General features: G+C 42.8%; 2 protein-coding genes and 1 pseudogene across 2 annotated transcripts; all 3 read right to left on the bottom strand.

The window, feature by feature from the left end:
• Positions 1-131: 131 nt before the first annotated feature.
• Positions 132-4,133, bottom strand: LOC100282177 (PP2A regulatory subunit TAP46). The gene is made up of 9 exons (NM_001155089.2): positions 3,834-4,133; positions 3,585-3,707; positions 3,290-3,376; positions 3,064-3,168; positions 2,702-2,863; positions 2,059-2,094; positions 1,853-1,924; positions 880-1,157; positions 132-610 (listed from the first exon to the last, which is right to left on the bottom strand). Exons 1-9 carry the CDS (start codon positions 3,984-3,986, stop codon positions 355-357), a joined length of 1,272 nt encoding a protein of 423 aa, NP_001148561.2. The 5' UTR covers positions 3,987-4,133; the 3' UTR covers positions 132-354.
• A 1,097-nt stretch (positions 4,134-5,230) lies between these two features.
• On the bottom strand, positions 5,231-7,340 carry LOC100277297 (uncharacterized). The gene is made up of 2 exons (NM_001150902.1): positions 7,177-7,340; positions 5,231-6,297 (listed from the first exon to the last, which is right to left on the bottom strand). Exons 1-2 carry the CDS (start codon positions 7,256-7,258, stop codon positions 5,528-5,530), a joined length of 852 nt encoding a protein of 283 aa, NP_001144374.1. The 5' UTR covers positions 7,259-7,340; the 3' UTR covers positions 5,231-5,527.
• Positions 7,341-8,001: 661 nt separating this feature from the next.
• Positions 8,002-8,111, bottom strand: LOC111591456 (uncharacterized; annotated as a pseudogene).
• Positions 8,112-27,776: the final 19,665 nt, after the last annotated feature.

Here is a 27,776-nt window from a genome sequence, read left to right as displayed (position 1 = left end):
TAGTAAATTAGTTAATACTCCCTCTGTTTCGTTTTAGTTGTCTCTGGATAGTGCAAAATTGAACTATCCAACGACAACTAAAAAGAAACGGTTTGAACTATCAACGACAACTAAAAAGAAACGGATGAAGTAGTTACGTAGCTATTTGTTAGATACTCTTGCTTGGACAACACAGTTTGTCTAACCCAGTTAACTTCGGAAACACCTGTGTGAAGAAGCTGCAGTGGATGGTGTATAAACACACTGTTACAGAAGCAGCCTATATAATAAATACACTGATCGTCAGATACAAACTAAATACTGGTCGAGTCAAACACCGTACGATCACACAGCGAGCGTGCTTCGATTTGCAGTCTAGCCACAGGGCGTGAGCTTCTTGTTGCCAGCGCCGCGAGGGTTGTCGTCCTTCCAGTCGTCCCACGCTCGTGCCTTGGCCTCCTCGGCATCCTCGTCCCCGCCCTCCCCTTGCGGCATCGAGCTGCTGCTGCTGTCGCCGCCCTTGTGCCACGCGGAGTTTGCTTCTCTCATCATCTCGGCGGTCCTCTCTTGCCACCTCTCCATCATCTTCATCTCGCGCAAGCCAGCCTCTTCTATGCTCATTGTTGGCATCCTGTGATTCAGGCGAGGACATAACATGAAAAGGAAAACGAATCAGATGGCACTCTCGTAAGCTCGCTGTTCATGACCCTCAAAAGCGTCAAGAATACAGGGGTAGGAATTGTGACAACTAGTGCTCATTCAACATTCAGAAACAACATTATCATTAGCACAAACACATGCCATAGAAAACGGTAAGCATTGAGGTGTTCCAGGGTACAACACAAGGTAAACCTCAGCTTTCAGGGGTGTATATCGCTTAATTTAGGGTGTGTGGCGTACCTGTAACTGGGCTGAAAAACTTGCGCTGCCATTCTTTCCCTTTCACTGGTCAGACCGCCGCCAACAAGGCTTGCAGGTCCAAATATCAGGGGCTGGTGTTTGTGCTCGTGGGCCTGTGAAACGCTCGCTCTCCCTTCAATGACATCCTGAGCAAATGTTGCACAGGTGATCGGATCGGCTGGTTTGGAATACGCCACACGACTGGCAGCTTTGTGGTGCCATGCTTCAGCCTTCTTTGTCCGTTCGTCGAGCATTTCACGAGCAAATGCATTCCCGTCCTGGAGAAATGGAAATGTTAGTTGTTAAATGAGGCATTCTTTCATATTAGCAGAGGTTGTTGCCATGTACGTGCAGAGTCTACTTGAAACAGCCATGCAGATAGAGGAAGCCAAAGCACCATCAGTGAAAGTGGTTGCTTATTGGTAGAAAATCTATGGATTCTAGGCATTCTTTCTGATTAGCAGAGGCTGTTGCCACGTTTTTTTTCATACATATGCACAAACTATACAATAACCAGATTCATGCAAGAAATGTTTTTATAATTCCTCAAAAGAACACGTATGGGTAAAATACTTCCATAGATGTTCTCTATCAGTTGGCAGTTGCCAATCTTATTGAGATATGCAAATCAAAAAGCAGCATATCTTCACTAACATTAAACAAACCCTGTGCAGAATTTTCAGAAAACAGCTACTCTTAACACCTTGAGGGTTGATCTACATGAAAGCTACTTTCTTTTCACAATATTTTTCTGATGTTTGGATCCAAGTCGAAACTTTGTGATTATAGCTAGCAATACATCTGATCCAAATTGCACAAAGCAGATATTATATGCATTTATCAGATTTGTGAAACATAATAGCCTGAGACTCCCACATTCTCTGAAGGATAAAAAACTGTTTATTGAAAATAATTGACCTAAGATGCAGATGCTACTGAAAAGAAATTACTAGATCACTATCATTAGCATTACCTTTGCCTTCCTTTCCTTTACAGCTAGAAGCATTTCTTCTTCCTTCTTTAACATGTCGAGAAGATCAAAAGCCTGTATATGAAAATAAAAAATGTATACATTAATGCATCAAATGTTACTATGAATGCAAGTAGTATAATTTTTGAAACAGAAAAGAGAACTCAGCTATCAATTTTATGTAATATTTCTCAACGCAGCAAACTAACCTTGCAGATAGCCAATGAGATGGTAGCTAACCAAGCCTGCATCACAGAAAGAGGAAATCAGAACCAGCCCATATGTTCTGATTAATATAAAAACGAATGCAAACTAATACAAGTTGGAAGGATACATTGACAAGATACGAAAAGGCACTAACAGAAAGGCTCCAAAATAATTAGTTAGTTGTGAGAAAAAAAATAGCATAGAAAGAACACTGAGGGCTAAACATTTGAATACACTGCAGTAAGGATTTTACTGCTATGAGATAATTTTTATGGTAGCACTTTTCTGTGTCACTAACTGACCAAAGAGAACAAAAGATCCTTATGGGCTTGGTATGCACTAAAAGAAGCATTGCAGGGTATGTAGCCGACAGCCTGTAGTTGTCTAAGAACCTAGATACATGCAACAAATTGTAAAGCTCCATACAAGTATCAGACTAAATGAATTAAAATACCACCATCAAATGAAAAGGCTTTATCTTCTAGAATATCACAGTTCATTTAAAAAAAATAAAACTCCTTTTCGAGAAAACAAGACCATAGTAATGGTATACCACAGTTCATTCTAATTTTGTAATTTGAAATATGCTGAAATTTATAAACTTAAACATGACATGAAAATAGCTTCCGGATGTGGGATGCTAACCTCCCTTTCTTCCTCCCCGTCATCCTCCAGGTCATCTTCCTCTCCAGCTTCAACTGGGGCAGACAAAGCAGTTGCTCTCAATGAGCGTCCACGCCTTTCTTTTCTCTCTCTGATCTCTTGGAGCTTTGTTTCTGCAGCCTTTTGACGTTTGAACCGGGCAACCTAGGAAAAGGAACAATAAATAGTGCTACATGAAACCGACACACCTTAAACATCTTACGAGAAAAATCAGCCTGTGTGTAATAGGTTCAACACAACAAGAGAACCATGTCCCATATTACTGTGTTCCAATTACCGAGAAGAAACTGCTTACTGAATACTGATACCTTGAGAACTTAAAGAGGAAAGTAATTCGGCCTCACCTTCTGTGCTCTTCTGTTTGCCATAGTATCAGACTGCTTCTGCCTAGACAATTCTAGCTCATCCTCTGGAATAAGCTCTAGTACTTCGCATAGAGCAATGAACTCCTGTGGAGTGCAAAAGGAGGTAACATGATGACAGAGTACCATGCTAGAGAGCAGAGACCCCTCCTTATAAACGAATTAAAAGCTGCACCTACTGAAACAATGTGATAGAGCAATTGATAACCTTCAAATGGTCCTGCGACGCCTTAAGAACCGGGATCCGATCCTCCTGCGCCATCTTCTCGGTCATTTCCGCAAGGTAATATGGGACCTACGAATGCAAACAAAGATCAGAGGCATACAGAAGAAAATCGAACCTGCAAGACACTGGAACAATTCTTAAGTTTGCTAGCACTGTTGTGATTTGCAATTGTACTGAAAACTGAATAAAACCGACCAGGCGTCTAGTGCCAACACGACTTGTTCCATGGACTTGTATGTGGACCAGAGCAGATTGAGGGGGAGGAGGACGGACATACGAGTAGGTACTTGAGGTTTGCGGTGGAGACGTCGTCCTTGGTCTCGTTGGGGGAGAAAAGACCGAGCCTGCCGACCATCTCGTCGCAGCGCCGCAGCAGCTCAACCCCGGTGCGGATCCCATCCTGCGCGGCAGGGAAAGGAAAAAAAAAACAAGCGCGTAAGCACCGCTCGCCCGATCTCTGTCTCTTGGTGAGCGGGAGAAGGGCGAGGCCATCCCGGTTGCCAGGATATGGGAGACGGAGAGGCACCTGGTCGAGGGCGGAGCTGGAGGCCAGGGCGTGAAGCCGCGACGCCCTGTCGAAGAGCGCCGGGAGGGGGAGGTCGGCGGCGGCGTCATCCGGCTCCGCGTGCAGGCGCATCTGCGATTGCATCTTGTTCCCGACCTCCTCCACATCCACCATTTCGACCGGCCGGTCCGGACGGTTGCCTCGCGGAGCCCGGAAGCGAGCGAGAGGTCGGCGGCAAAACCCTAGCGGTGCCGGTGCGGGGCAGAGGAGAGCCGCGGGGAAGAGGAGGAACGAAGGAGAAGCTCGGGAAGCGTCTTCGCGGGGAGGACGAAGATTTTTTTTTTTGTAATAAAATGAAGCTTTTACACTGCGGATACTGGTATTCAGGCGAAGGTTATTTCGCACAATCTGCATTTTTGAAACAAAACAAAATGGCACATTTTTGAAACAAAACAAAACCGCAACCCTTAAACATGACGAATTCTTGTTTATATTGACAAAAACAGAATTAACAATTTATAATTGTTTTTTTAGCCAGACAAATTTTAAAAAAATAAATGGCACATGTTTTTCTTTGTCATTGAAAAATGGCATATGTTTTGTCGATGTCTGGCATATATTTTTTTTGGTAAAAACACGATCGAAGCCGGCACTAAATATTTGAAAAATGGGATATGTATACGAAATATTTGAAAAATGGGATATGTAATATGTTTTGTCGTTGTCTGGCATATATATATATTTTTTTTTGGTAAAAACACGATCGAAGCTGGTATTAACCAAAATTGAGGTGATGTATCATGGGTTTATTTCTCAAATTTAGTATAATAACTTCTTCCTATGAGCTGGTGATGGATCAACTCACTCTATTCCACAAAGTCACGAACCAAACAAAAATAGTGAGAAGAAGATGGATTAGCTTAATCTTCAAACCAAACACCCAATTAGTGTGGGACAAGCGTAAGTGAATTCCCTGTTTCTCTCGTGTTTAGTCCCTTTTTGAGGTTGTCGTCTCCTTCGCCTCCAATTCACATGTCACCGCCGCCTTCCCTTCCGTTGGGATCGTCTTCCAGTTCCAGCATTCAAGCATAGCTGCTGAACACCGAGCTGAAACTCTTCGTGGTTGGTTCGTGTTATTTCACTAGTTGTTCCGTGCTCATTTGACAAACAACATCATGATAAAAAAAAGGAACAAATACAACTTGCGTTGCCATTGTATATATAGGCTGGAATGCATGAGCCATGAGGTAAGAATTGTTAACGCAGAGTAATCAGTTTAGGTATATCAAATAGACAAATATTCAAACGGAGAAGATTCAGAAGACATCCATTTTTTTTTCCTTTGTTGATATCTGCGCCACAGCACATAACAGTCCAGAAGATTCAGACCATTGCGTTAATGGAGAAGTACAGCCAGGTGGAGAACATTTCTTTGCACTGAAACGGTAGCAAGATAGCAGTCATGCTCCTCCATTACAACCAAGAGAAAACAAAAGCTACAACCTACTCGTCTTTCACCAAAATTTCTTCCGGTCTTGTTCGGTTAACCAGCGATCCAAGCGGATTGGAAGAGGTTGAAGAGGGTTGAGGTGGATTTTAGGACAAAATCCCCTCTCAATCCGGTCCAATCCCCGCTGAACGGAATAAGACCTTCACGCTTCTGCCACAAAACCAAGAGCCATTTTTCCCCTGGTAACCATTTATCTGCAAGTCATCTAGTGCCATGGACGCCATTCGTCATTTCGTCCCCGGCAACTGCTAATTTGATACCGCCCATCCTGTCTCCTATGCTTGCTGTTCCACTGCTGTGAGTACTCCCCGCTGTTCCGTTTCCTTCCAGATGCATGGGTTGGATCCTCCTGCTGGTGCCTATTGCTGGATCCACCAAAAAAGCCGCTGTTTCTATTGTTCGACGAGTAATGGTCGTTGCTCGAGCCACGCCAGTTGGGTTTCTCCAGAGCATCACCCCAACCTGAGTTGCCATTACCCCATACACCCGAAGTTTCATTCTTCGCTCCCCAGCTCAAGTCGGGTTTTGAACTAGCCTCCCATTCCCACCTGTTGACTTCAGATGGTTTTTCCACATAGATATCCCAGTTCCCGCACTGGTTCTGGGCGCGCTTGTTATCCGCCCCGGCATCGGTCGATCCAGTAGCCAGGCCAGAACTGTAATCCGTTTCAAATGGTACCCGTACCTTATCCAGATCAGCTACCAGCTCAGGGTCGACTCTGCAGCGGTGGTCGACCTTGTCGATGTACATATCAGGGTCCGGCAAAGGAATATCCGAAGGTTGGCCATGGTAGTGAGCCCAGAACCTCGCCTTTGAGTTCTGGAAATTCTCAAGAGCTCCTGAATCGTCCCAGTGCTCGAGGGTATTGTCTACTGAAGCATACCGCTTGTTTTCACAGAACCTTTGCCAAGAAATGTTGCCGACGTAGCTGCAGAATTCCCTTTCCCATAATGGGACTGAGCAGTGCTCCGGTCCTGCGTATATGAAACTGGTATTATAATTCAAATAAAGAGGGCAACCGCGACACTAGCTCGCTGGTGATGGCTAGAGTACTTCCCCTTCATTTCATATGCTTTCGCCTTTTCACTTTTTTATTTGTACCCTAGTGATATATCACCAGTAATGAGAATGGTAAGGAAAATACTAACCCTACTACAAAATCATATCCATAAAAGTCTAAATGCTAAAGCTAACTCTAATCCAAATACTGTTTCTTGTTACTGCATGACCCAATTTTCTAGGGTTACAAGCTGTAATGTGGTTCTTCCATAAATCATAAGCCAAGCTTACAATGGCATGCCAGCGTATGGCATTTGAGCTGGGATAAAGAAAGCCATACCTACTGAATTTCGGATGAAGGTTTTATGCAAAAAAAAAATACTGATTTGTTAAATTCCTCTAATTACTAATCGAATCCCTATTCCTGTAGGAACAAATGACAACCTACAGACAGATGACACTAGTGGATGGAAAAAAAAAGCATCTGCAATTACTGCACACTTGCAATTCCAGTACACTCCCTCTTCCAATTCCCCAAATAGACAAACAGGAATGGCTATCTCCAACAGGTGCATTTTACAAAGCTACTAGCGTTTTGTATTCTGACATCTCAGTATAACATTTCGCAAAGTAGGAACAATGTACACACACGAGAAATCTTCAGAGTTCAGACAGCAGGCCATTTGCATCAGTAACTCTGACACTAAGCTCGAATCAATGACCGAGTCACCAAATCTCTGTTCAATTAGAACTACTGAGTAAATAACGAGACGAGACGAATTCGGGGATCCAATCCTACCCAAAGAGATTGTGGGCTAGCATCACCCAAATCGAGGAGCGAGGGACGTCCGTACCGTAATCAGGCGGAGGGAGCGGAGGGCGCCGCGGGCGGTCACGCTGCCATCTCACATGCCGCGACCGGTTCCAGCCCCCCATCGGGAGGAGGAGGAGGACCAGTCCCCAACTCAGACGATTCGCCGGAGTACCCAAACAGAGGCAAGAACCAAGCCAGAATAATGGCAGGCAATCGGGGAATCCGCCCCCAAAGAACTAGCTTGCGATGCGAGGCTGCGAGTCCAGCGCGCGCGCAAGATCGTGGGGGCGTGCCGCCGCCTTTGCCTGACTGGAAGCGCACGAGGAAGATGAAGAGACGGTTATCTGCAACAAAGAAACGTATTTTTTGGATTACTTCTATCTAGCTATTTGGAGTTGTATACAAAATTTTGTTTCTCCGATAGACCACGCATATACAAAAACAACTTCCACCTGATTAATACTATCTCAATAAACCAATTCCTATTAATCACCAATGGTCGGGACGGATCTAGCGGTGGGACGGGTGAAGCTCTAGCCCCGCTACCATTCCTAAACGCAAAGAGCATCACTAAAACATTTTCTAAAATTTAAAACGTATAAACTATTATATATATCTATTTACTAAGATTATATCATTATAGTGATTTATTTAAGCATCTCCTAAATTTTTTCTGACACCGTCGCTATCCTCACATGCACTATTATAGATCGGAGAAGCGAGAGAGTGTGCATATTTATATAACATCTCTTTTCATATGTAAGTATAATATTCGTGTGTTGTGATGGTACTCAACCATATTTGATGATATTGATTGGATGACTAAGCGACACTTGAGAGTCTTAATAGATCCTCCACATAAAAATAATCATAAAATGAATTTAATGTCAAAGTGAACATATTGTTCATATACCATATATTAAACTGGTAAAACAAATGTTACACTTGATCTTAGCCAAAAGACCGAAAAATAAGTTGAAAAGGAGCCTCTATGTTCGAATTAAATTGTAGCCAATGTTTTAACTTAACTTAGAAGCGAGAAAATGGTGTAGATCTGATGCTCTAACCAAAATCATCATTTAGATTCCATAGGTAACACATGCAAATTCATTTATGATAATGGCTTAACAATTTTCTCCAAGTTTAGCAAAACATAGAAAAACACAAGTATGCCAACAAGATCATTCATGAAATACCAAATACAACAAGTTTATTCTCTAATGCTTAACATGCTTAATGAAATACATACTTGCTCTTGCCTTTAGAGTATCATATCAAACAATAAAAACATTTTCTGCTTTTACAGAGCCTTGTATTCATTTCCAATTGAATAGTTGGTTTCACTTAAAATTCAATGTGAAATGAATTCGGCGTGAACAAAACTTTTTCATAGTTATGCTCTAGCAATGCTCCAAGTTAAATGGCTAGAAATCTGTATAAGACCTCGCCACATTTGGTGATGTGTGGAATGCACGAACTACACCCTATGTTGAAGGGATTCAGAAATGAAAGGAGAAAAGGAAGTGTTTTCCAAAATAACTCTCAAGAGTTTTTCTACCATATCTTGTTCCTATAGTTGCTGGAAATTCAACCTCTTGATGCAGACTCTGTATATGAAAGCTAAGAATGTTGCAAAGAGCACAAGAACATGTGCAACGACTGACATAAAATCCCTATGGTAGCCAAAATGATGTGTTACATAGTAGCTAATGTTCTGTTTGCTTTCGCTAGGGACTGTGATGGGGTCTTCCAGGTCTCCATATTGTTTCACGATAAGCCCATACATTGTCATTGAAAAATGTAACTACCTCTGCATGGATCAGAAACATACGTCGAACCCAAGTAGCTCAGGGACCCGCTTAGCAATCCAGGGCTTCATCCGTCCAACTTGACCTTTGATGTATCCACCTAACAAGCACAAAATCGTTGAATCAGAGGAATCCCTCACAGACAACAGCTATATATCCCTAAAGTATTGTGCGCTCGTTATAGCCAAATTGAGAAACAAAGGGTATGAGTGAAAGAACAAACTGACCAGATGGTCAAGCTCGGGCGCGAACTTCTGCGTCTTGAGCAGCTTGGCTTGCTTATTTGAGAAGCTTGTGTCCTGGTTAGTGGACATCCCTGCGAAAAACACGATAATTAGAGCGGTCTCTACCAATAATAGATCCGATGAGAACAACTATGACTAGATGAAGCACGTGCTAGGTAGATCTATCGTTGATGCCACGTTGCCCATGGGATGGGAGGAGCGAAGTGGAGCTCGCGCCGAAGCGGAAGACGGGTGAGCTAGGAGATGGGCTCCCGATCCCTAGGGGCAATGGGGAGGTTCAGATTTGGCTGGACTCGATGCAACTTTTACACCTAGTGAGCATCCTTATTAGGAGGCGAGCGCCCTAACCTCCTCGCCGGTGGTGGTGCAACGACGGAATAAGTGGGCGAAGGTTGTTTCGAATTGGACGAGGTTTGTTGCTAGAGCGACAGCTTCGAGAACGCTATTGTGCGAACAAATAGGATAGAGATGGGATATGATCCGGGGGCGTGGGTTGATTTTGAAGAAAAGGAGTTCTTTATAAAAAGATGATGCAGGATGACCGTTGAAATTGGTGCTTTAATATAGTAGAGGTTTTATCTTTTTGTGATTGTACGATCTGTTATACACATGTATTACCGTTGAAATTAGTGCTTTTTTGTTATTCATCGTATAAACCTTCACACTTAAGTGATTAAAGAAGTAACTTAAATAATAAACTAAAAATAAAATAAAATTAGTTGCATATCTTGTTAATTATTGTGACATGCTCATGTTAATTTGATGCGACCTAATAGGCTTCCCCAGCATTGTTTATACCACACCTTGCAGACAAAAGAACTATTGAGTAGTTTTGCTATTGCTCTACCTGGTTTTGGGAAATTAATGTTATACTAGGTGAGTGCTCGTGCGTTGCAACGGAAACATATAATATCACGAAAATTATGTACAAATATGTATTATACTGTTATGAAAAAGGTTTCGTAATCTATTTGTGATCCTATCCATACATAAATTTTGTCAATCAGCATGGAGGATGCTTTTGAGCATGACATTGTAACACTCGAGATAGATACCGAGCAACATGCTTGAGGCGCATGTACTCCTACAAATAGTCATGACGATAGGGAACTATCGATCTGTGACAACTCTAGTCAGGTCATTTCCAATAATGCTAAGCAGATATCTGTCAAACGACATTTAGGCAATACATATAGTACATATTGGAGGACACTTAGGTCATTTCCCGGAGAAGACATCTAGGCAATACGTACATCTAAGATGACACTTTTTACCATCTTATGTGTCCATCCAAATACGATACAAGACACACAAAAGGACATCATAATACAAGCTAGACCAAACCTAAACAACAGGAACATGCTTCTACACAAATAAGGACGATGATTCTCGATCCACAATGTACACGAAACATTTAGAGTTCTTGTTTAGATGAACATGTTAGCACAAGCGGGCCTCACACCACAACATCAGCCACCAACGACTTATTTGATGCATCCTTGCAATATTTGTATCATAAAAAGGTAAATAAACCCTCATATATGAATTCACGGATCAAACAGTATGCTTGATTGAATTTTTGACTTTTCATGTCCTTTACGCTATACATGGACTTCTCTGTGTGTAATTTCATATTTATCTATTACATACAACAAGACATGGACACTCATTGGGGAAATTTTCATTCCCAGTTCCAAATCAGAAAGCATTCAGCCAACAGGTGCAACACCTCAAGTTTTCCAGGCAGGCGAAGTCTCCTGATCAACGTCCTATTCCCACCATGTAGCATTCTGCAGCACAGAAACTTGATTATTGTAACTCGTGATGTCTCCATCATGTGCTATAGTGAAATGTAATTTATGAAAGCAGACGCTTTGAAGTTGCAACCAACTGTTTAGCTAGGATGAGACGAACCTTGTATCCTCTTCTTAGAAATTCAAGGGAGCTTCCCTCTTCTCGTAAGCCAATAACTCTCAATAGTTCTTTCGCCTAAATGAAGATAAATTGCATGGCAGACCCAACAAGTTCAACGAAGTTAGTATCTTTTCCCCACAAACACACAAGTGAGCAAAAAAAATAGAGCAAATGTATTCAAGTAGCTTATGGTATGACCTGTCCCAAAGTGATCCAAGCTTCACTATCTACGAAACATGCATATGAACCATCAACTTGCTTCAGCATGATAGGGCCTTTACAAACAATAACTCAGTAGATCAGTAGGTATCGGTGTTGACAAATAGGGATGACATTACCAGCCAAATGACTTCGCATAATTATTTAGTTTGATCTTCTATTCCAGACCCATTGCTATAATCTTTTCAAGTGAAGAAATTCAAATAAACCTCTCCAATATTTACTTGAATATTGGCAGAATACAACTCCAGTGTAATTCACGATGTATGGATCAACTGCGATTGTCTACACGGTTGAGAAGGGAAAGTAGTCAGAGATGGTATAAGAAGCAATAAACGCAAGCATGTGTCTAGATGGATAAAAATAAGAGAAATGAATACCTTTGAAAGGGAAATAGGGTTTAACCTTTTCCTATAAATAATTTTGGTGGTTGAATGCCCAACACAAATATTGGACTAACTAGTTTGCTCTAAATTATATATTCTATAGGTGCTAAAAGTTCAACACAAATCAATAAAAAGATCAAGTTAGGGTTCAAAAGCAAAGAGCAAAAGAAACCGAAGAGTACCTTGGTCTGGCGCACCGGACTGTCCGGTGCACCAGGGCCGTACGACTTCAAACTCTTCACCTTCAGGTTTCTGATGTCGCGCTCCGCTATAATTCACCAGACTGTCTGGTGCACCAGCGGAGCAACAGCTAGCCAGCGCAACGGTCGCCTGCAACGCTACAGTGCGCGGAAGTCAGAGCAGCCGCCAGAGGCGCACCGGACAGTGCACAGTACCTGTCTGGTGCAGCATCGGACTGTCCGGTGCCACAAGAATACAAAGCTCCAACAGTCGAAACCGCCCGGGTGACGTGGTTAGCGCACCGGACAGTGTCCGGTGGCGCACCGGACTGTCTGGTGCGCCCATCGATAGCAGCCACCTCCAACGGTTGAGTTGGTGGTTGAGGGCTATAAATACCCCACAACCACCTCCACTCCAACCATCCAAGAATTCATCACACTCCATTCAATACAAGAGCAAAACACAACACTCCAAGACACAAATCAAAGCCACCGATCCGATCAAAGTCCCCAGTTCAATTCTAGTCTTTAGGACTTGTGAGAGGATCGTTCTTGTGTTTCTTTGTTGCTCTTGTTGCTTGGTTGGCTTTCTTCTTCCTCATTCTTGTTCTCAAGACACTTGTAATCAAAGCAAGAGACACCAAGTGTGTGGTGGTCCTTGTGGGGTCTAAGTGACATGTTTGATTAAGGAGAAAGCTCACTCGGTCTAGGTGACCGTTTGAGAGAGGGAAAGGGTTGAAAGAGACCCCGTCTTTGTGACCACCTCAACGGGGACTAGGTTCTTTGGAACCGAACCTCGGTAAAACAAATCACCGTGTCATCCACTTTATTTTCTTGGTTTATTTGTTTTCCCCTCTCTCCCGGACTTGGATTTTATTCTAACGCTAACCCCGACTTGTAGTATGTTTAAAGTTGTAAATTTCAATTTCTGCCTATCCACCCCCTCTAGACGACTTTCAACCTTGGAGTAGTCACATCGTCTGATATAAAATACTAAGATGAACTAAGAAAGAATCCGGTAGTGCAAATCTTTTGTGGGAAACCCCATAAGCCCCCGGCCAGAATTGCACTGTGAATTGCATAAGTCACTGCCTCATAAAACAATAGGCAAAGGTTTGGGATATATGAGACATACTACAATGTATCTAGTTCAAGATTGAATAGAGGTATGGAACAAATGTGGCAAACTTTTCCTGAATTAGCAAAAGCGCGAAGACGGAATCAACTGAATGTGCATATGACACATACAAGCCCATCACCAACAAATGAAGCATATTCTAGACATACCACATATTTCTCTATAGAAGCAAGGTGATGCATGCTGCTGTTCATGAAGATATATATTGATGGTGGTTCATCGAATTTCCATCTATCTGTATCCACACCAGGCAGCCGGTCCACGACAACACATTCTGGTGCGGCGTACCGTCGAACAACTCAATAAGAGTTTTCATGCAGATGGTATACAAAATGAAATGTGTTAGTTGTACAAAAAATACATTTAAGCTTGCAATCACAATATTTCAGTTTGAAAGAATATATGATAGGATCCAACCGTAAATGAAACTATGTGACACATACATAGTACTACAGGTTAGCAACATATCATTTAACATCTGACACTTTATTTATCACGTCATCTATTCATAGTTATTTTTATTCCATTAATATGGCAAGAAGGGAGCCAGAGGAATGCTTTGGCAACTTACACCAGGAGAAGAATACATTCCACAGCTAAGGAAAAACATCAAAAGTGGCTCAGCTGTCGCAATGCAGAATTTTTTTGCTCCTCAGATACCTTAATCTTCTAAAGGGCAAGAAGCAGAGCCTTGAACCAATGGTGTGTGCAGCCTAGATAGAAAACAAGTAATGTGATATGATTCTCCGGAAAGAAAAGTGTGTTACACAACAAGCAACAAAGAGAAAAATGAAAAAATTGAACCGCTGGCATGCTATTTACTACCAGCAAACATAATATCGAATCTAATGTACAAGAGTTCTTTCAGGAAACCATTTGCATCAGTGAAAACAGTTTTATGTCACTTCGTGGTGAAAGGGAAATAGGGTCAAACCTTTTCCTAAATGATTTTGGTGGTTGAATTGCCCAACACAAATAATTGGACTAACTACTTTGCTCTAGATTATAAGTTCTACAGGTGCCAAAGGTTCAACACAAACCAATAAAAAGTCCAAGAAAGGGTTCAAATAAAAAGAGCAAAAGACAACCGAAGGCAACCCTGGTCTGGCGCACCGGACTGTCCGGTGCACCACCGGACAGTGTCCGGTGCACCAGGGAGAATCACTCTGAACTTGCCACCTTCGGGAAATTGGGAAGCAACTCCGCTATGTAACACCTCTAGTGTTAAGCATGCTTATACATCCTCATATGCATCATTAAAGCATCATCATGAGCATCATTAATCACTCATAACTTGAATTTAATTCATGAGTTGCTTATCGTTTGATGTGGTTTGTGAATGTGCTTGACACGCTAGAAGCTTACGTTATTAAATTCTATCCTACTAGGGAGTGGTGTATGTATGCTAAATTAGCTTAGAATGAACTAGACTTGCTTGCCATTATCACATGTAGTGTTTGTCTATTAAACTTGTGGTATGTTTGCCTAAGTGATGGATCTGCTTGTTTCACTGTGCACCATAGAAAATCTTGTTAAGAAAAAGATTAGTAGATCCTAAAATGTATTAAGATCATTAGGGAGGTTATTTTATGTGGTGCTTGTTTGGATCAAATTGGTTGGTCGAGTTTCTCCTTTTATATCGGCTTAGTCGAGTTAAAGAGTTATGAATTTTGCCTATTGAAAACCTGGTAGAGATTGCTAATTTGGTAAGATATCTAAATAAAAGGTGTAGATAATCTTATAAACAACTAATAGGTTGTGGACCCAAGTCAAGAAAAGAGGGTTAAGTGCTTGGGAGTGATTAAGAAATAGGCAAGGAAAAATAGAGAAAAATCTGAAATTTTTCTAAGTCCATTTGCTCACCTAGCTTCAAACTTTGCCATGTTCATTAAGAATTTGGCATCAAATCAAATGGCTCCAAATACAAAAAATTGTAGATAATTACTTAGGGCACACCATGTAAAATTTTGGCAAGCATTTGAATTGATTTGATGAGGTTTGACATCAGTTTCCACGCAAAACAGTCCCTCTGACAAACCCAAGTTAGGAGGTCATTAACTTTTAAACCGAGCACTTAAATAACCCAAGTCCTATATCAAAGTTGTAGCCGGGAACATGGAGGACAACTTTGCTACAGTGCACAAGACCCAGTTCGCACGATCTCATGGTTGTTTGCCCGTTTGAAATCGTCCATTTTGTCGCCCGCCACGTGCTCGACATGAGGACACGTGGAAACTGAGTCCTGGGCGCGCTCACGCCATTAAAGCCAGCAGCAGCCCAGCCGTGTGAGCTTTGCTCCATTCATCCGCGAGCTCGCGCCTTCCTCAGCCATAGCCCGCAGCTGCCGGCCGAGCCTAACCCCGACGCCGCGTCGAGGCTCCCTTGGCAGTAGCTCGCCGGAGATTTGCCATGACCTGCGACGCCGGACTTTCTTCTTCTCTGTGACTGGCGCCTCCCTGCTCCAGTGTTCTGCGCCGCCGCTTGCCGCCTGCTGGGGTGGGTTGCCTTGGTTCTCCTCCGCGCCCTCCATTTCCATTCTTGCCGAGCTCCTCTTCCTCTATCGCTCACCACTGGTGCTCGCTTGCAGTGGCTGTGCGTGTATATGAGAGAGAAGAGAGAAGGGCCTCACGGGTGAGAAGAAAGCCCCGTCCTGGGAGTTACGTAAAAAGGTGATGGGATTTTCCTTTTCTATTTTCGTTTTTTTTCTCTTTTGAAAAAGCTGATAGGAAACTTTAAAAAAAATCGTAACTTGAGTTCTAGGGCTCCAAAATTAGTGAAACAAATTTTGTGATGCTTCTATGGAATAGATCTACAGTTTAAAAATAGTGCATGTTGAGTTTCTGGTACTTTTATATAGGGTTTTGATTTAAGCAAAGAAATGAGGTTTTCCTACCAAAAGTCATAGTAAATAGAATAGTGGTCAGAAAAATGTGATTCCAATTTTGTTAGGTTTCTCATAGGAACACCTCTCTGTGATAAAATTTTTATTGGTATGTTCTGTGGATAAAATGGCTGGTATGGTAGAAAAATGGAAAGTGCTGATTTCTTAGAAACTAAGAAATAAATAGGAAATGAGGTGAGTTTAGTGTGAAACTTTTGTGAGCATTTCTTATGTGTTTGGTCACCTGTAAATCCAATATGACCCACTGGTAGTCTAGAAATATTTGAGTTAAGAACTAAAAATAGAAAAGGCTATTTCTTTAGAAAAGCATAGAAAAAGACTCTTGGTGAGACTAGCTATGAAAACTTTTGTGCTATGTTCTTATACTCAGTAGATCGTGGTAAAATTTTAACCTATGCTGTTTAGTCAGTTTGACAGTGCAAAGTAGTGTAAAGTGCTTCTCTGTACTGTTATTTGTTATTTTTGTGCAGTGAAAAGTATTGGTCAAAATGAGTTGAAATTTTTATGGTAGACTCTAGTATCTGATAGCTATTCGCTGTAATTTTTGTAGAATTTTTGGAGAAGTCGATTTATTAGATGCAGTGTAAGTCCCAATAAGGAGAGTATAGGAATTCAAGTATTTGAAATGATTCTTAGCTCCAACATGAGTAATACATGATAATTGATAGTAAGTCTTGCTATTGTGACTACTAGGTTTATCTAGTAAATAGTTCTTCTTAAGCAATAACCAAATTCCTAAGTATGTGTGGTATGTTGAATGTGTATGAATTGCATGTGTGGTGTGCTTAGGAGTAAGGTTAAGTTAAGCCCTCCACCCTGCCTCAGGTAGACAAGTAGTAATAAAAGGAGATAATAGTAGTAGACTATGTTTGGGAGTAATGGCTTGCTTAAGGGTAAATACTCTACTAGGTAGGACTACCTTGTAGAGGAGAAGGTGATGGGCTGTATGATTTCTTAAAATAGTAGTCTAGACCGACCAAGAAAAGACAGGCTACATGTTCTTGGATGACGTAGACTACCTTATGATATCGACTTGTATTGGAAAACCATAAAAGATATTACAAGCAACATGCATCCCTAAACATCATGCATCTCTTGCACCCCGCATCACTACTCTCATACCTGCATACATGCATCATACAGGATCGCAGGAGGAAGTGCCAGTAGCAGTTGCCGAGGAACTGCAGGAAACTCCTGCCGAGGAGATTGAGCCTGAAGCTGAAGTCCAAGAGTGCCCTGACCACCGCCCCAGTACTTTTGAGAAAGGCAAGCCCCGGCATATATTTCCCATGATTTACAATAATTGGTTTATTCACTATATCTGCCTATACTTGTTGCATTAAGTGATAGGAGTTGTTTGGAAACAAATTGCTGCATTTATCCTTGATTACCATTGGTTATCCTATCCTTGATACCTGATTGAATGGAGTACGCTTAATTTGCTTAGGCCTGCTTAGACGGTAGAAGTCGGGTGATTTCCTGTCACCTGCGAGATATAGGTGGTTACCTTATGCTTGATTGGGATAAAACAATTGGAAATATTCCTATGAAGTATAAATGTTAATTTGAGACCGGACGGAGTCTTATGGGGGAATTTTAGGCCATAGTGACCCCGCCTGTGTCGATTAAGGACCGTACCGTTGTGATCCCTCGAGTCATGTTGAACGCATGCCTAATCACTTAGCTGGCCGGATAACTCGTTCCGACCGCGAAGCCAGAGTACTATTCCAGCCGGATTCGACCTTGCGGTGCACCTACTGGAGTGGTTGAGGAGTGACGGGGACGCGGCGAGTTAACCCACGGAGAATGGTGCGCCCTATCCCTCTGGTAGTCGGGCGGTCCCCGGGTATGGTGACCTCTGTGGAATCCGCGGCGTGCAGCTGGGCTGTCGCTGGAATGTGTATGGTGGTGATCGTATCCCATGAAGTACTGTGGGTATGGTTTGTGTTAGGAATACCCCGCCAGCTGGTTAGTAATCGATTCGAATCGCCATCGCTCCTGGACAGTGAGCACCTGACTCTTGCTATCTCATCGTAGTAAGAACCTCACCATAGTAACCAGTGATTGAGTAGGAATGATGATATTAAGTTATAATCAAGACATTGGGTTACTCTTGCTTGTATATAAATTAAGAGATTTACTCAACTTGATTCGTCACTAAAGCTATAACTAGACTTATAGTAAACTGGCAATTGTCATCTAGCTAATTAGGTGCTAACCTAGACTTGCTGCGGAATAGGTAAAAAGTGAATGAACTGCTAAAAGATGAATAATCTTCGCGATACCCCTTTTAAGTTGCCAATAATTACATTAATCTCTGTACTCTTCCAAAATAAAGAGCCAGCTCCAGATAAAGCCTTGCATAATCCTTGGTGTCTTTTACCTTCTTATTTTCTGGTTTTGGACGGGTAAGTCTAGCTGAGTACATTCGAGTACTCAGGGTTCTATTCCCAATGTTGTTGCAGATGGCCAGGTGTTCTATGGATACTGTGAGCACTGCCTGTACCCGGCTACGGGAGATGACTAGGCCATGGGCATGGCTTCTCCGTTCTTCTCTCATGCTTTTGGTGGGTTGACAACCCTGATGTTGGCACTGTATTCCAAAAACCCCATATGTGTTATGGGTGCTACTTTGAACAATTGCTTCCGCTAAATCTCATCGTGATAACGATGCTACTCTTGTTGCTACAATTGGGCCTTCGTGCCCCTAAGTTGTAATAACTCTGTTCACTCCGATCTACTTGTTTTATGTGAAATGTTGTTCCATGTGGCGTAGTGAATGCTAATTTATTACGATCTTGGTTGCGAAGGAAAAGTGTGAGATCCTTCGCGATTTCATTAGACCCTGGGTTTATATGGGTCCAAGTGTGCTAAATCACTGCTGGGCAGTTGGTTTTCGTATTTGGTCTCTTATAAATCTAGTCGAGTCGCCGCAGCTGGCATCGGAGCAAAATTAGCATATTACTGCTCACATGGGCATTTCAAACAAAATAAGTTTGGTTTTTTCAAAAACTATTTCTCAAACTTATAGTTATACTAGCTGTTTAAAGCTATAGTTTTTTTTAAACTAAGTATGTGCCAACTGTCAACCCTTATGCCCATATAAGGACTCTAGGTGGCTTAGTTAAGTACTAACTCTGGGGGGGTCATGCATCATGTTAAAATTCTGCAAATTATATTGTTTTCATGGAATGTCATCGCCTCGTCGTCAAGGTAAGTGTAGGACCATGCAGACTGGGACTAGTCGGCTGCCCTCATGTGTGGACAACCATACATGTTGTATAAGGACTGGTAGATTTACTTTCAGCAATGCATGATGAGTAGATGATAGGTTGTTTTACCCTTCACTTATAACTGTTGCATCATGGGGAAGGGCTGGAGTGAATTTTCTGCAGGTACACTAACTACGAAACGTATAGTCGTTTAGTTGCGCATTGAGTGCACGTGTATGCCACCGCTTAAAACGTAGGATGAATAGGATGTGAGGTCGTAAGTTACGCACATGCATCATGCCACTAAAATCATTCTCATCATTCATTGCATTCTCTCCCCTTAAAAGATGTATAAAGTATTTGAATAATTTAAGTCTATAAAATCCCTCCTGGCATCTCATGAGAGTATAACCTTGTAACAGATGGCTCGCCGCAGGCTCACTGCCCATAAGTCTACGGGAGGACGCGTTCCTCGTCACCAGCTGGCAGAGCGTGTTTCCCGCCGCCACAGCACCTTTCTGTCAGAGTACGGCATGCCTACCTTGTTGTGGCGCACTCTCTTCGCTCTGGGATATCCAGAGGGAAAGGAGCCGCGTTACTTCTGGGATCGGGAGCCTGCACCTGATGGAGAAGGTATCTGGGTGACAGCAGTGGTAAAGCCTAGAGGTGATGACCCAGCTTGGGGTGGCTGGCACTTTGGATCGTCAGGCCGCACGCCCATGGAAGGAGCTGGGAAAGCAGCATATCTGATACTCCGGGACTTGATGGACAACTTCCCTGAAGAGCTTGCTATTGCCATGCCTGGGATCTTTCCTAGGGATGATCCTTCCAACTCTAAGTGGGAGCAGCCGGAAGGTAGTGCACTAGCAGGAGGTGCTAGTGAGCAGCAGCACAGTGACACAGCAGCTATGAGTGCTATGTTTGCGGTTATGCAGCTTTATGACCGCTCTGAGCGCAATTTGGGGATGGTCACAAGCTCTCTTGCTGTGGCTGATAGTCGCCTAGAGGGGGGGTGAATAGGGCGAAACTGAAATTTACAAAAATAATCACAACTACAAGCCGGGTTAGCGTTAGAAGTATAAACGAGTCCGCGAGAGAGGGTGCAAAACAAATCGCAAGCGAATGAGTAAGTGAGACACGCGGATTTGTTTTACCGAGGTTCGGTTCTCGCAAACCTACTCCCCGTTGAGGAGGCCACAAAGGCCGGGTCTCTTTCAACCCTTCCCTCTCTCAAACGATCCACGGATCGAGTGAGCTTTCTTTTCTCAATCACTTGGAACACAAAGTTCCTACAAGGATCACCACAAGATTGGTGTCTCTTGTCTCAATTACAAGTGAGCTTGATCGCAATGAAAGAATCAAGAAAGCACGATTTAAAGAAGCCAAGCGACAAGAGCGACAAACAACACACGGATCCTTTCTCTCAAGCCACTAATCACTAGTGATCTCTTATCTCAATAGTGAAACTTGGAGAGATGGAGGCTTTGAATGTGTCTTGGAATGGATTGCTAGCTCTTGTATTGAATGTTGAAGGTTGGAATGCTTGGGTGAAGTGAATGGAGGTGGTTGGGGTTGTATTTATAGCCACCAACCACTTCCTAGCCGTTGGGCCTTTCTGCTGAGCGCGGACGGTCCGCCTTCCTGCTGCGGACGGTCCGCCCCTGTAGATCAACGGCTGAAGATGCAACGGTCAGCAGTAACGGCTATATCAACGGCTATATTGCATTTAATGCGACGTCAGATGTCAGACAGAGCCAGTCGCGGACGGTCCGCCCGCCTGGCCCGGACGGTCCGCGAGGCCGCTAAAATTCATTTCTCCGAACCCGTCACCTTCGGGTTTTTCGGTTCCTTACCGACCGGACGGTCCGCGCCTGAGGCCGGACGGTCCGCGCGAGGGCTCGGACGGTCTTCGCTTTTCCTCCGGACAGTCTGTAGTGGAAACTTGTGTTTTTGCATTGGTTCTGTCCGAGGGGTATCCCGATGTCGCGGACGGTCCGCCGCAAGAGCCCGGACGGTCCGCGCTTGGCCTGTTTTTCCAAAAAGCTTCTCCTGTCCGGAATAATCTACGGTATTCCGGACAGTTGAATTAGTATAGTTGTAGATGAACCTTTGGCACCTGTAGAACATGTAATCTAGAGCAAACTAGTTAGTCCAATTTATTTGAGTTGGGCGATTCAACCACCAAAACTATTTAGGAACTAGGTGTAAGCCTAATTCCCTTTCAATCTCCCCCTTTTTGGTGATTGATGCCAACACAAACCAAAGCAAATATGGAAGTGCATAATTGAACTAGTTTGCATAAGATAAGTGCAAAGGTTGCTTGGAATTGAGCCAATATAAATACTTGCAAAATATGCATGAATTGTTTCTTTCTTATATAACATTTTGGACCACGTTTGCACCACTTGTTTTGTTTTTGCAAAACCTTTTGTAAATCCTTTTCATAGATCTTTTGCAAATAGTCAAAGGTAAATAAATAAGAGTTTGCAAAAGCATTTTTAAGATTTGAAATTTCCTCCCCCTGTTTCAAATGCTTTTCCTTTGACTAAACAAAACTCCCCCTAAAAGAGATCCACCTCTTAGTGTTCAAGAGGGTTTTGATATACCATTTTTGAAATACTACTTTCTCCCCCTTTTGAACACAATAGGATACCAAATGATAAAGACTTTTGGAAAGCACTAAGTTTTTGAATTTGGTGGTGGTGGTGCGGTCCTTTTGCTTTGGGCTCATTTCTCCCCCTTTTTGGCATGAATCGCCAAAAACGGAATCATTAGAGTCCTAGAAGTAAGTTCTTCCCCTTTGGTCATAAATAAGTGAGTTAAGATTATACCAAAGACGAAGTCCTTTTGCGTTTGAGCTTTTACTCTCTCCCCCAAGGATGAAGTCCTTTTCCTTGATGCTCATTTCTCCCCCAAAGAAGAGAGAGTTGCTCGGAGTGGTGGCGAAGTATGAGTTACGGAGTGGAAGCCTCTGTCTTCGCCGAAGACTCCAATTCCCTTTCAATATACCTATGACTTGGTTTGAAATAGACTTGAAAACACATTAGTCATACCATATAAAAGAGATATGATCAAAGGTATTCAAATGAGCTATGTGTGCAAGCTTAGCAAAAGAAATTTCTAGAATCAAGAATATTGAGCTCATGCCTAAGTCTGGTAAAAGATTGTTCATCAAGTGGTTTGGTAAAGATATCGGCTAATTGATTTTTAGTATTAATGTAAGAAATCTCGATATCCCCCTTTTGTTGGTGATCCCTAAGAAAATGATACCGAATGGCTATATGCTTAGTGCGGCTATGCTCGACGGGATTGTCGGCCATTTTGATTGCACTCTCATTATCACATAGCAAAGGGACTTTGGTTAATTTGTAACCGTAGTCCCGCAGGGTTTGCCTCATCCAAAGCAATTGCGCGCAACAATGGCCTGCGGCAATGTACTCGGCTTCGGCGGTGGAAAGAGCGACTGAATTTTGCTTCTTTGAAGCCCAAGACACCAAGGATCTTCCCAAGAACTGGCAAGTCCCCGATGTGCTCTTCCTATTGATTTTGCATCCCGCCCAATCGGCATCCGAATAACCAATCAAATCAAATGTGGATCCCCGAGGGTACCAAAGCCCAAACTTAGGTGTATAAGCCAAATATCTCAAGATTCGTTTTACGGCCGTAAGGTGTGATTCCTTAGGGTCGGATTGGAATCTTGCACACATGCAAACGGAAAGCATAATGTCCGGTCGAGATGCACATAAATAAAGCAATGAACCAATCATCGACCGGTATACCTTTTGATCCACGGACTTACCTCCCGTGTCGAGGTCGAGATGCCCATTAGTTCCCATGGGTGTCTTGATGGGTTTGGCATCCTTCATCCCAAACTTAGCAAGAATGTCTTGAGTGTACTTCGTTTGGCTAATGAAGGTGCCCTCTTGGAGTTGCTTGACTTGGAATCCTAGAAAATACTTCAACTCCCCCATCATCGACATCTCGAATTTCTGTGTCATGATCCTACTAAACTCTTCACATGTAGACTCGTTAGTAGACCCAAATATAATGTCATCAACATAAATTTGGCATACAAACAAGTCTTTTTCAAGAGTTTTAGTGAATAAAGTAGGATCGGCCTTGCCGACTTTGAAGCCATTTGCAATAAGGAAATCTCTTAGGCATTCATACCATGCTCTTGGGGCTTGCTTGAGCCCATAAAGCGCCTTAGAGAGCCTATAGACATGGTTAGGGTACTCACTGTCTTCAAAGCCGGGAGGTTGCTCAACATAGACTTCTTCCTTGATTGGTCCGTTGAGGAAGGCACTTTTCACGTCCATTTGATAAAGCTTAAAGCCATGGTAAGTAGCATAGGCTAATAATATGCGAATTGACTCAAGCCTAGCTACGGGTGCATAGGTTTCACCGAAATCCAAACCTTCGACTTGGGAGTATCCTTTGGCCACAAGTCGAGCTTTGTTCCTTGTCACCACACCATGCTCATCTTGCTTGTTGCGGAAGACCCATTTGGTTCCTACAACATTTTGGTTAGGACGTGGAACTAAATGCCATACCTCATTTCTAGTGAAGTTGTTGAGCTCCTCTTGCATTGCCACCACCCAATCCGAATCTTGAAGTGCTTCCTCTACCCTGTGTGGCTCAATAGAGGAAACAAAAGAGTAATGTTCACAAAAATGAGCAACACGAGATCTAGTGGTTACCCCCTTATGAATATCGCCAAGGATGGTGTCGACTGGGTGATCTCGTTGGATTGCTTGGTGGACTCTTGGGTGTGGTGGCCTTTGCTCTTCTTCCTCCTTGTCTTCCTCATTTGCATCTCCCCCTTGATCAATGCCATCATCTTGAGGTGGCTCATTTGCTTGATCTTCTACTTCATCAACTCGAGCTTCATCCTCATTTTGAGTTGGTGGAGATGCTTGCATTGAGGAGGATGGTTGATCTTGTGCATTTGGAGGCTTTTCGGATTCCTTAGGACACACATCCCCAATGGACATGTTCCTTAGCGCGATGCATGGAGCCTCTTCTTCACCTATCTCATCAAGATCAACTTGCTCTACTTGAGAGCCGTTAGTTTCATCAAACACAACGTCACAAGAGACTTCAACTAGTCCAGTGGACTTGTTAAAGACCCTATATGCCCTTGTGTTTGAATCATAACCAAGTAAAAAGCCTTCTACAGTTTTAGGAGCAAATTTAGATTTTCTACCTCTTTTAATAAGAATGAAGCATTTGCTACCAAAAACTCTAAAATACGAAATGTTGGGCTTTTTACCGGTTAGGAGTTCATATGATGTCTTCTTGAGGATTCGGTGAAGATATAACCGGTTGATGGCGTAGCAGGCGGTGTTGACCGCTTCGGCCCAAAACCGGTCCGGTGTCTTGTACTCATCAAGCATGGTTCTTGCCATGTCCAATAGAGTTCGATTCTTCCTCTCCACTACACCGTTTTGTTGTGGCGTGTAGGGAGAAGAGAACTCATGCTTGATGCCCTCCTCCTCAAGGAAGCTTTCAATTTGAGAGTTCTTGAACTCCGTCCCATTGTCGCTTCTTATTTTCTTGATCCTTAAGCCGAACTCATTTTGAGCTTGTCTCAAGAATCCCCTTAAGGTTTCTTGGGTTTGAGATTTTTCCTGTAAAAAGAATACCCAAGTGAAGCGAGAATAATCATCCACAATTACGAGACAATACTTACTACCGCCGATGCTTATGTAAGCGATCGGGCCGAACAAATCCATGTGTAGGAGCTCCAGTGGCCTGTCGGTAGTCATTATGTTCTTGTGTGGATGATGAGTGCCAACTTGCTTCCCTGCTTGACATGCGCTACAAATCCTGTCTTTCTCAAAATGAACATTTGTTAGTCCTAAAATATGTTCTCCCTTTAAAAGCTTGTGAAGATTCTTCATTCCAACATGGGCTAGTCGGCGGTGCCAAAGCCAACCCAAGTTAGTCTTAGCAACTAAGCAAGTGTCGAGTTCAGCTCTTTCAAAATCTACCAAGTATAGCTGACCCTCTAACACTCCCTTAAAAGCTATTGAATCGTCACTTCTTCTAAAGACAGTAACACCAGTATCAGTAAAAAGACAGTTGTAGCCCATTTTACATAATTGGGATACGGAAAGCAAATTGTAATCTAAAGAATCTACAAGAAAAACATTGGAAATAGTATGGTCAGGTGATATAGCAATTTTACCCAAACCTTTGACCAAACCTTGATTTCCATCCCCGAATGTGATAGCTCGTTGGGGATCTTGGTTTTTCTCATATGAGGAGAACATCTTTTTCTCCCCTGTCATATGGTTTGTGCACCCACTGTCGAGTATCCAACTTGAGCCCCCGGATGCATAAACCTACAAAACAAGTTTAGTTCTTTGTTTTAGGTACCCAAACGGTTTTGGGTCCTTTGGCATTAGATACAAGAACTTTGGGTACCCAAACACAAGTCTTGGAACCCTTGTGCTTGCCCCCAACAAATTTGGCAACTACCTTGCCGGATTTGCTAGTAAGCACATAAGATGCATCAAAAGTTTTAAATGAAATGGCATGATCATTTGATGCATTAGGAGTTTTCTTTCTAGGCAACTTGGCACGGGTTGGTTGCCTAGAGCTAGATGTCTCACCCTTATACATAAAAGCATGGTTAGGGCCAGAGTGAGACTTCCTAGAGTGAATTCTCCTAATTTTGCTTTTGGGATAACCGGCAGGGTACAAAATGTAACCCTCGTTATCCTGAGGCATGGGAGCCTTGCCCTTAACAAAGTTAGACAAATTTTTAGGTGGGGCATTAATTTTGACATTGTCTCCCCTTTGAAAGCCAATGCCGTCCTTAATGCCCGGGCGTCTCCCATTATAGAGCATGCTTCTAGCCAATTTAAATTTTTCATTTTCTAAGTCATGCTCTCTAATTTTAGCATTAAGTTGTGCTATGTGATCATTTTGTTTTTTAATTAAGGCAAGGTGATCATGGATAGCATCAATATTAATATCTCTACATCTAGTGCAAATGGACACATGCTCAATAGTAGATGTAGAGGGTTTGCAAGACTTTAATTCAATAACCTTAGCATGCAACAAATCATTCTTAGTTCTAAGGTCAGAAATAGTAGTATTGCAAACATCAAAATCCTTAGCCTTAGCAATTAATTTCTCATTCTCATTTCTAAGGCTAGCGATGGAAGCATTCAATTCATCAATCCTAGCAAGCAAGTCAACATCATCATTTCTAGGATCAATGCAAACATGAGAATCAACCTTAGCCAACAAATTAGCATTTTCATTTCTAAGGTTGTCTAAAATCTCATGGCAAGTGCTTAGCTCACTAGATAATTTTTCACATTTTTCTCTTTCTAGAGCATAAGCACTTTTAACCTTAACATGTTTCTTGTTTTCCTTGATTAGGAAGTCCTCTTGGGAGTCCAAGAGATCATCCTTTTCATGGATAGCACTAATTAGCTCATTTAATTTTTCTTTTTGTTCCATGTTAAGGTTGGCAAAAAGAATACGCAAGTTATCCTCCTCATTTTTATCATCCTCATCACTAGATGTTTCATATTTAGTGGAGGATTTTGATTTTACCTTCTTTTTGCCGTCCTTGGCCATGAGGCATTTGTGGCCGACGTTGGGGAAGAGGAGGCCTTTGGTGACGGCGATGTTGGCGGCGTCCTCGTCGTCGGAGGAGTCGCTTGAGCTTTCGTCGGAGTCCCACTCCCGACAAACATGGGCATCGCCTCCCTTCTTCTTGTAGTACTTCTTCTTCTCCTTCCTCTTGCCCTTCTTGTCGTTGTCCCTGTCACTATCACTTGATAATGGACATTTAGCAATAAAGTGACCGGGCTTACCACACTTGTAGCAAACCTTCTTGGAACGGGATTTGTAGTCCTTCCCCTTCCGTTGCTTGAGGATTTGCCGGAAGCTTTTGATGATTAGGGCCATCTCCTCGTTGTCGAGCTTGGAGGCGTCAATTGGTTGTCTACTTGGTGTAGACTCCTCCTTCTTCTCCTCCGTTGCCTTGAAGGCCACGGGTTGCGCCTCGGATGTGGAAGGCTCATCAAGCTCGTTGATCTTCTTGGAGCCCTTAATCATGCATTCAAAACTAACAAAATTTCCGATGACTTCCTCGGGGGTCATTTGAGTATATCTAGGATTGCCACGAATTAATTGTACTTGAGTAGGGTTAAGGAAAATAAGTGCTCTCAGAATAACCTTAACCACTTCGTGGTCATCCCATTTTATGCTCCCGAGGTTGCGCACTTGGTTCACCAAGGTCTTGAGCCGGTTGTACATGTCTTGTGGCTCCTCCCCTTGGCGAAGACGGAAGCGACCGAGCTCCCCCTCGATCGTTTCCCGCTTGGTGATCTTGGTGAGTTCATCACCCTCATGCGCGGTCTTGAGTAGGTCCCAAATCTCCTTGGCGTTCTTCAACCCTTGTACTTTGTTGTATTCCTCCTTGCTTAAAGAGGCAAGGAGAATGGTTGTGGCTTGAGAGTTGAAGTGCTCGATTTGGGCCACTTCGTCCGTGTCGTAGTCCTCATCCCCTACGGATGGTACCTGTACACCATACTCAACAACATCCCATAATCTTTTGTGGAGAGAGGTTAGATGAAATCGCATCAAATTACTCCACATAGCATAATCTTCACC

This window comes from Zea mays, chromosome 4 (genome assembly GCF_902167145.1).
Source record: "Zea mays cultivar B73 chromosome 4, Zm-B73-REFERENCE-NAM-5.0, whole genome shotgun sequence".
Lineage (NCBI taxonomy): Eukaryota > Viridiplantae > Streptophyta > Magnoliopsida > Poales > Poaceae > Zea > Zea mays.
Note: the sequence above shows the minus strand (reverse complement) of the source record. Positions and strands in the feature narration are given on the sequence as shown.

What these genes read in the sequence shown, in the direction of transcription:
- LOC100282177 (NM_001155089.2), bottom strand. Translation starts at nt 3,986, where the DNA reads ATGGTGGATGTGGAGGAGGTCGGGAACAAGATGCAATCGCAGATGCGC. An exon ending in CGTCGCAGGACCATTTGAAG is followed by an intron (nt 3,169 to 3,289) that starts GTTATCAATTGC and finishes TGCACTCCACAG; the next exon opens with GAGTTCATTGCTCTATGCGA. An exon ending in TAAAGGAAAGGAAGGCAAAG is followed by an intron (nt 1,158 to 1,852) that starts GTAATGCTAATG and finishes CCATTTCTCCAG; the next exon opens with GACGGGAATGCATTTGCTCG.
- LOC100277297 (NM_001150902.1), bottom strand. Translation starts at nt 7,258, where the DNA reads ATGGGGGGCTGGAACCGGTCGCGGCATGTGAGATGGCAGCGTGACCGC. An exon ending in GCTCCCTCCGCCTGATTACG is followed by an intron (nt 6,298 to 7,176) that starts GTACGGACGTCC and finishes TCATATACGCAG; the next exon opens with GACCGGAGCACTGCTCAGTC.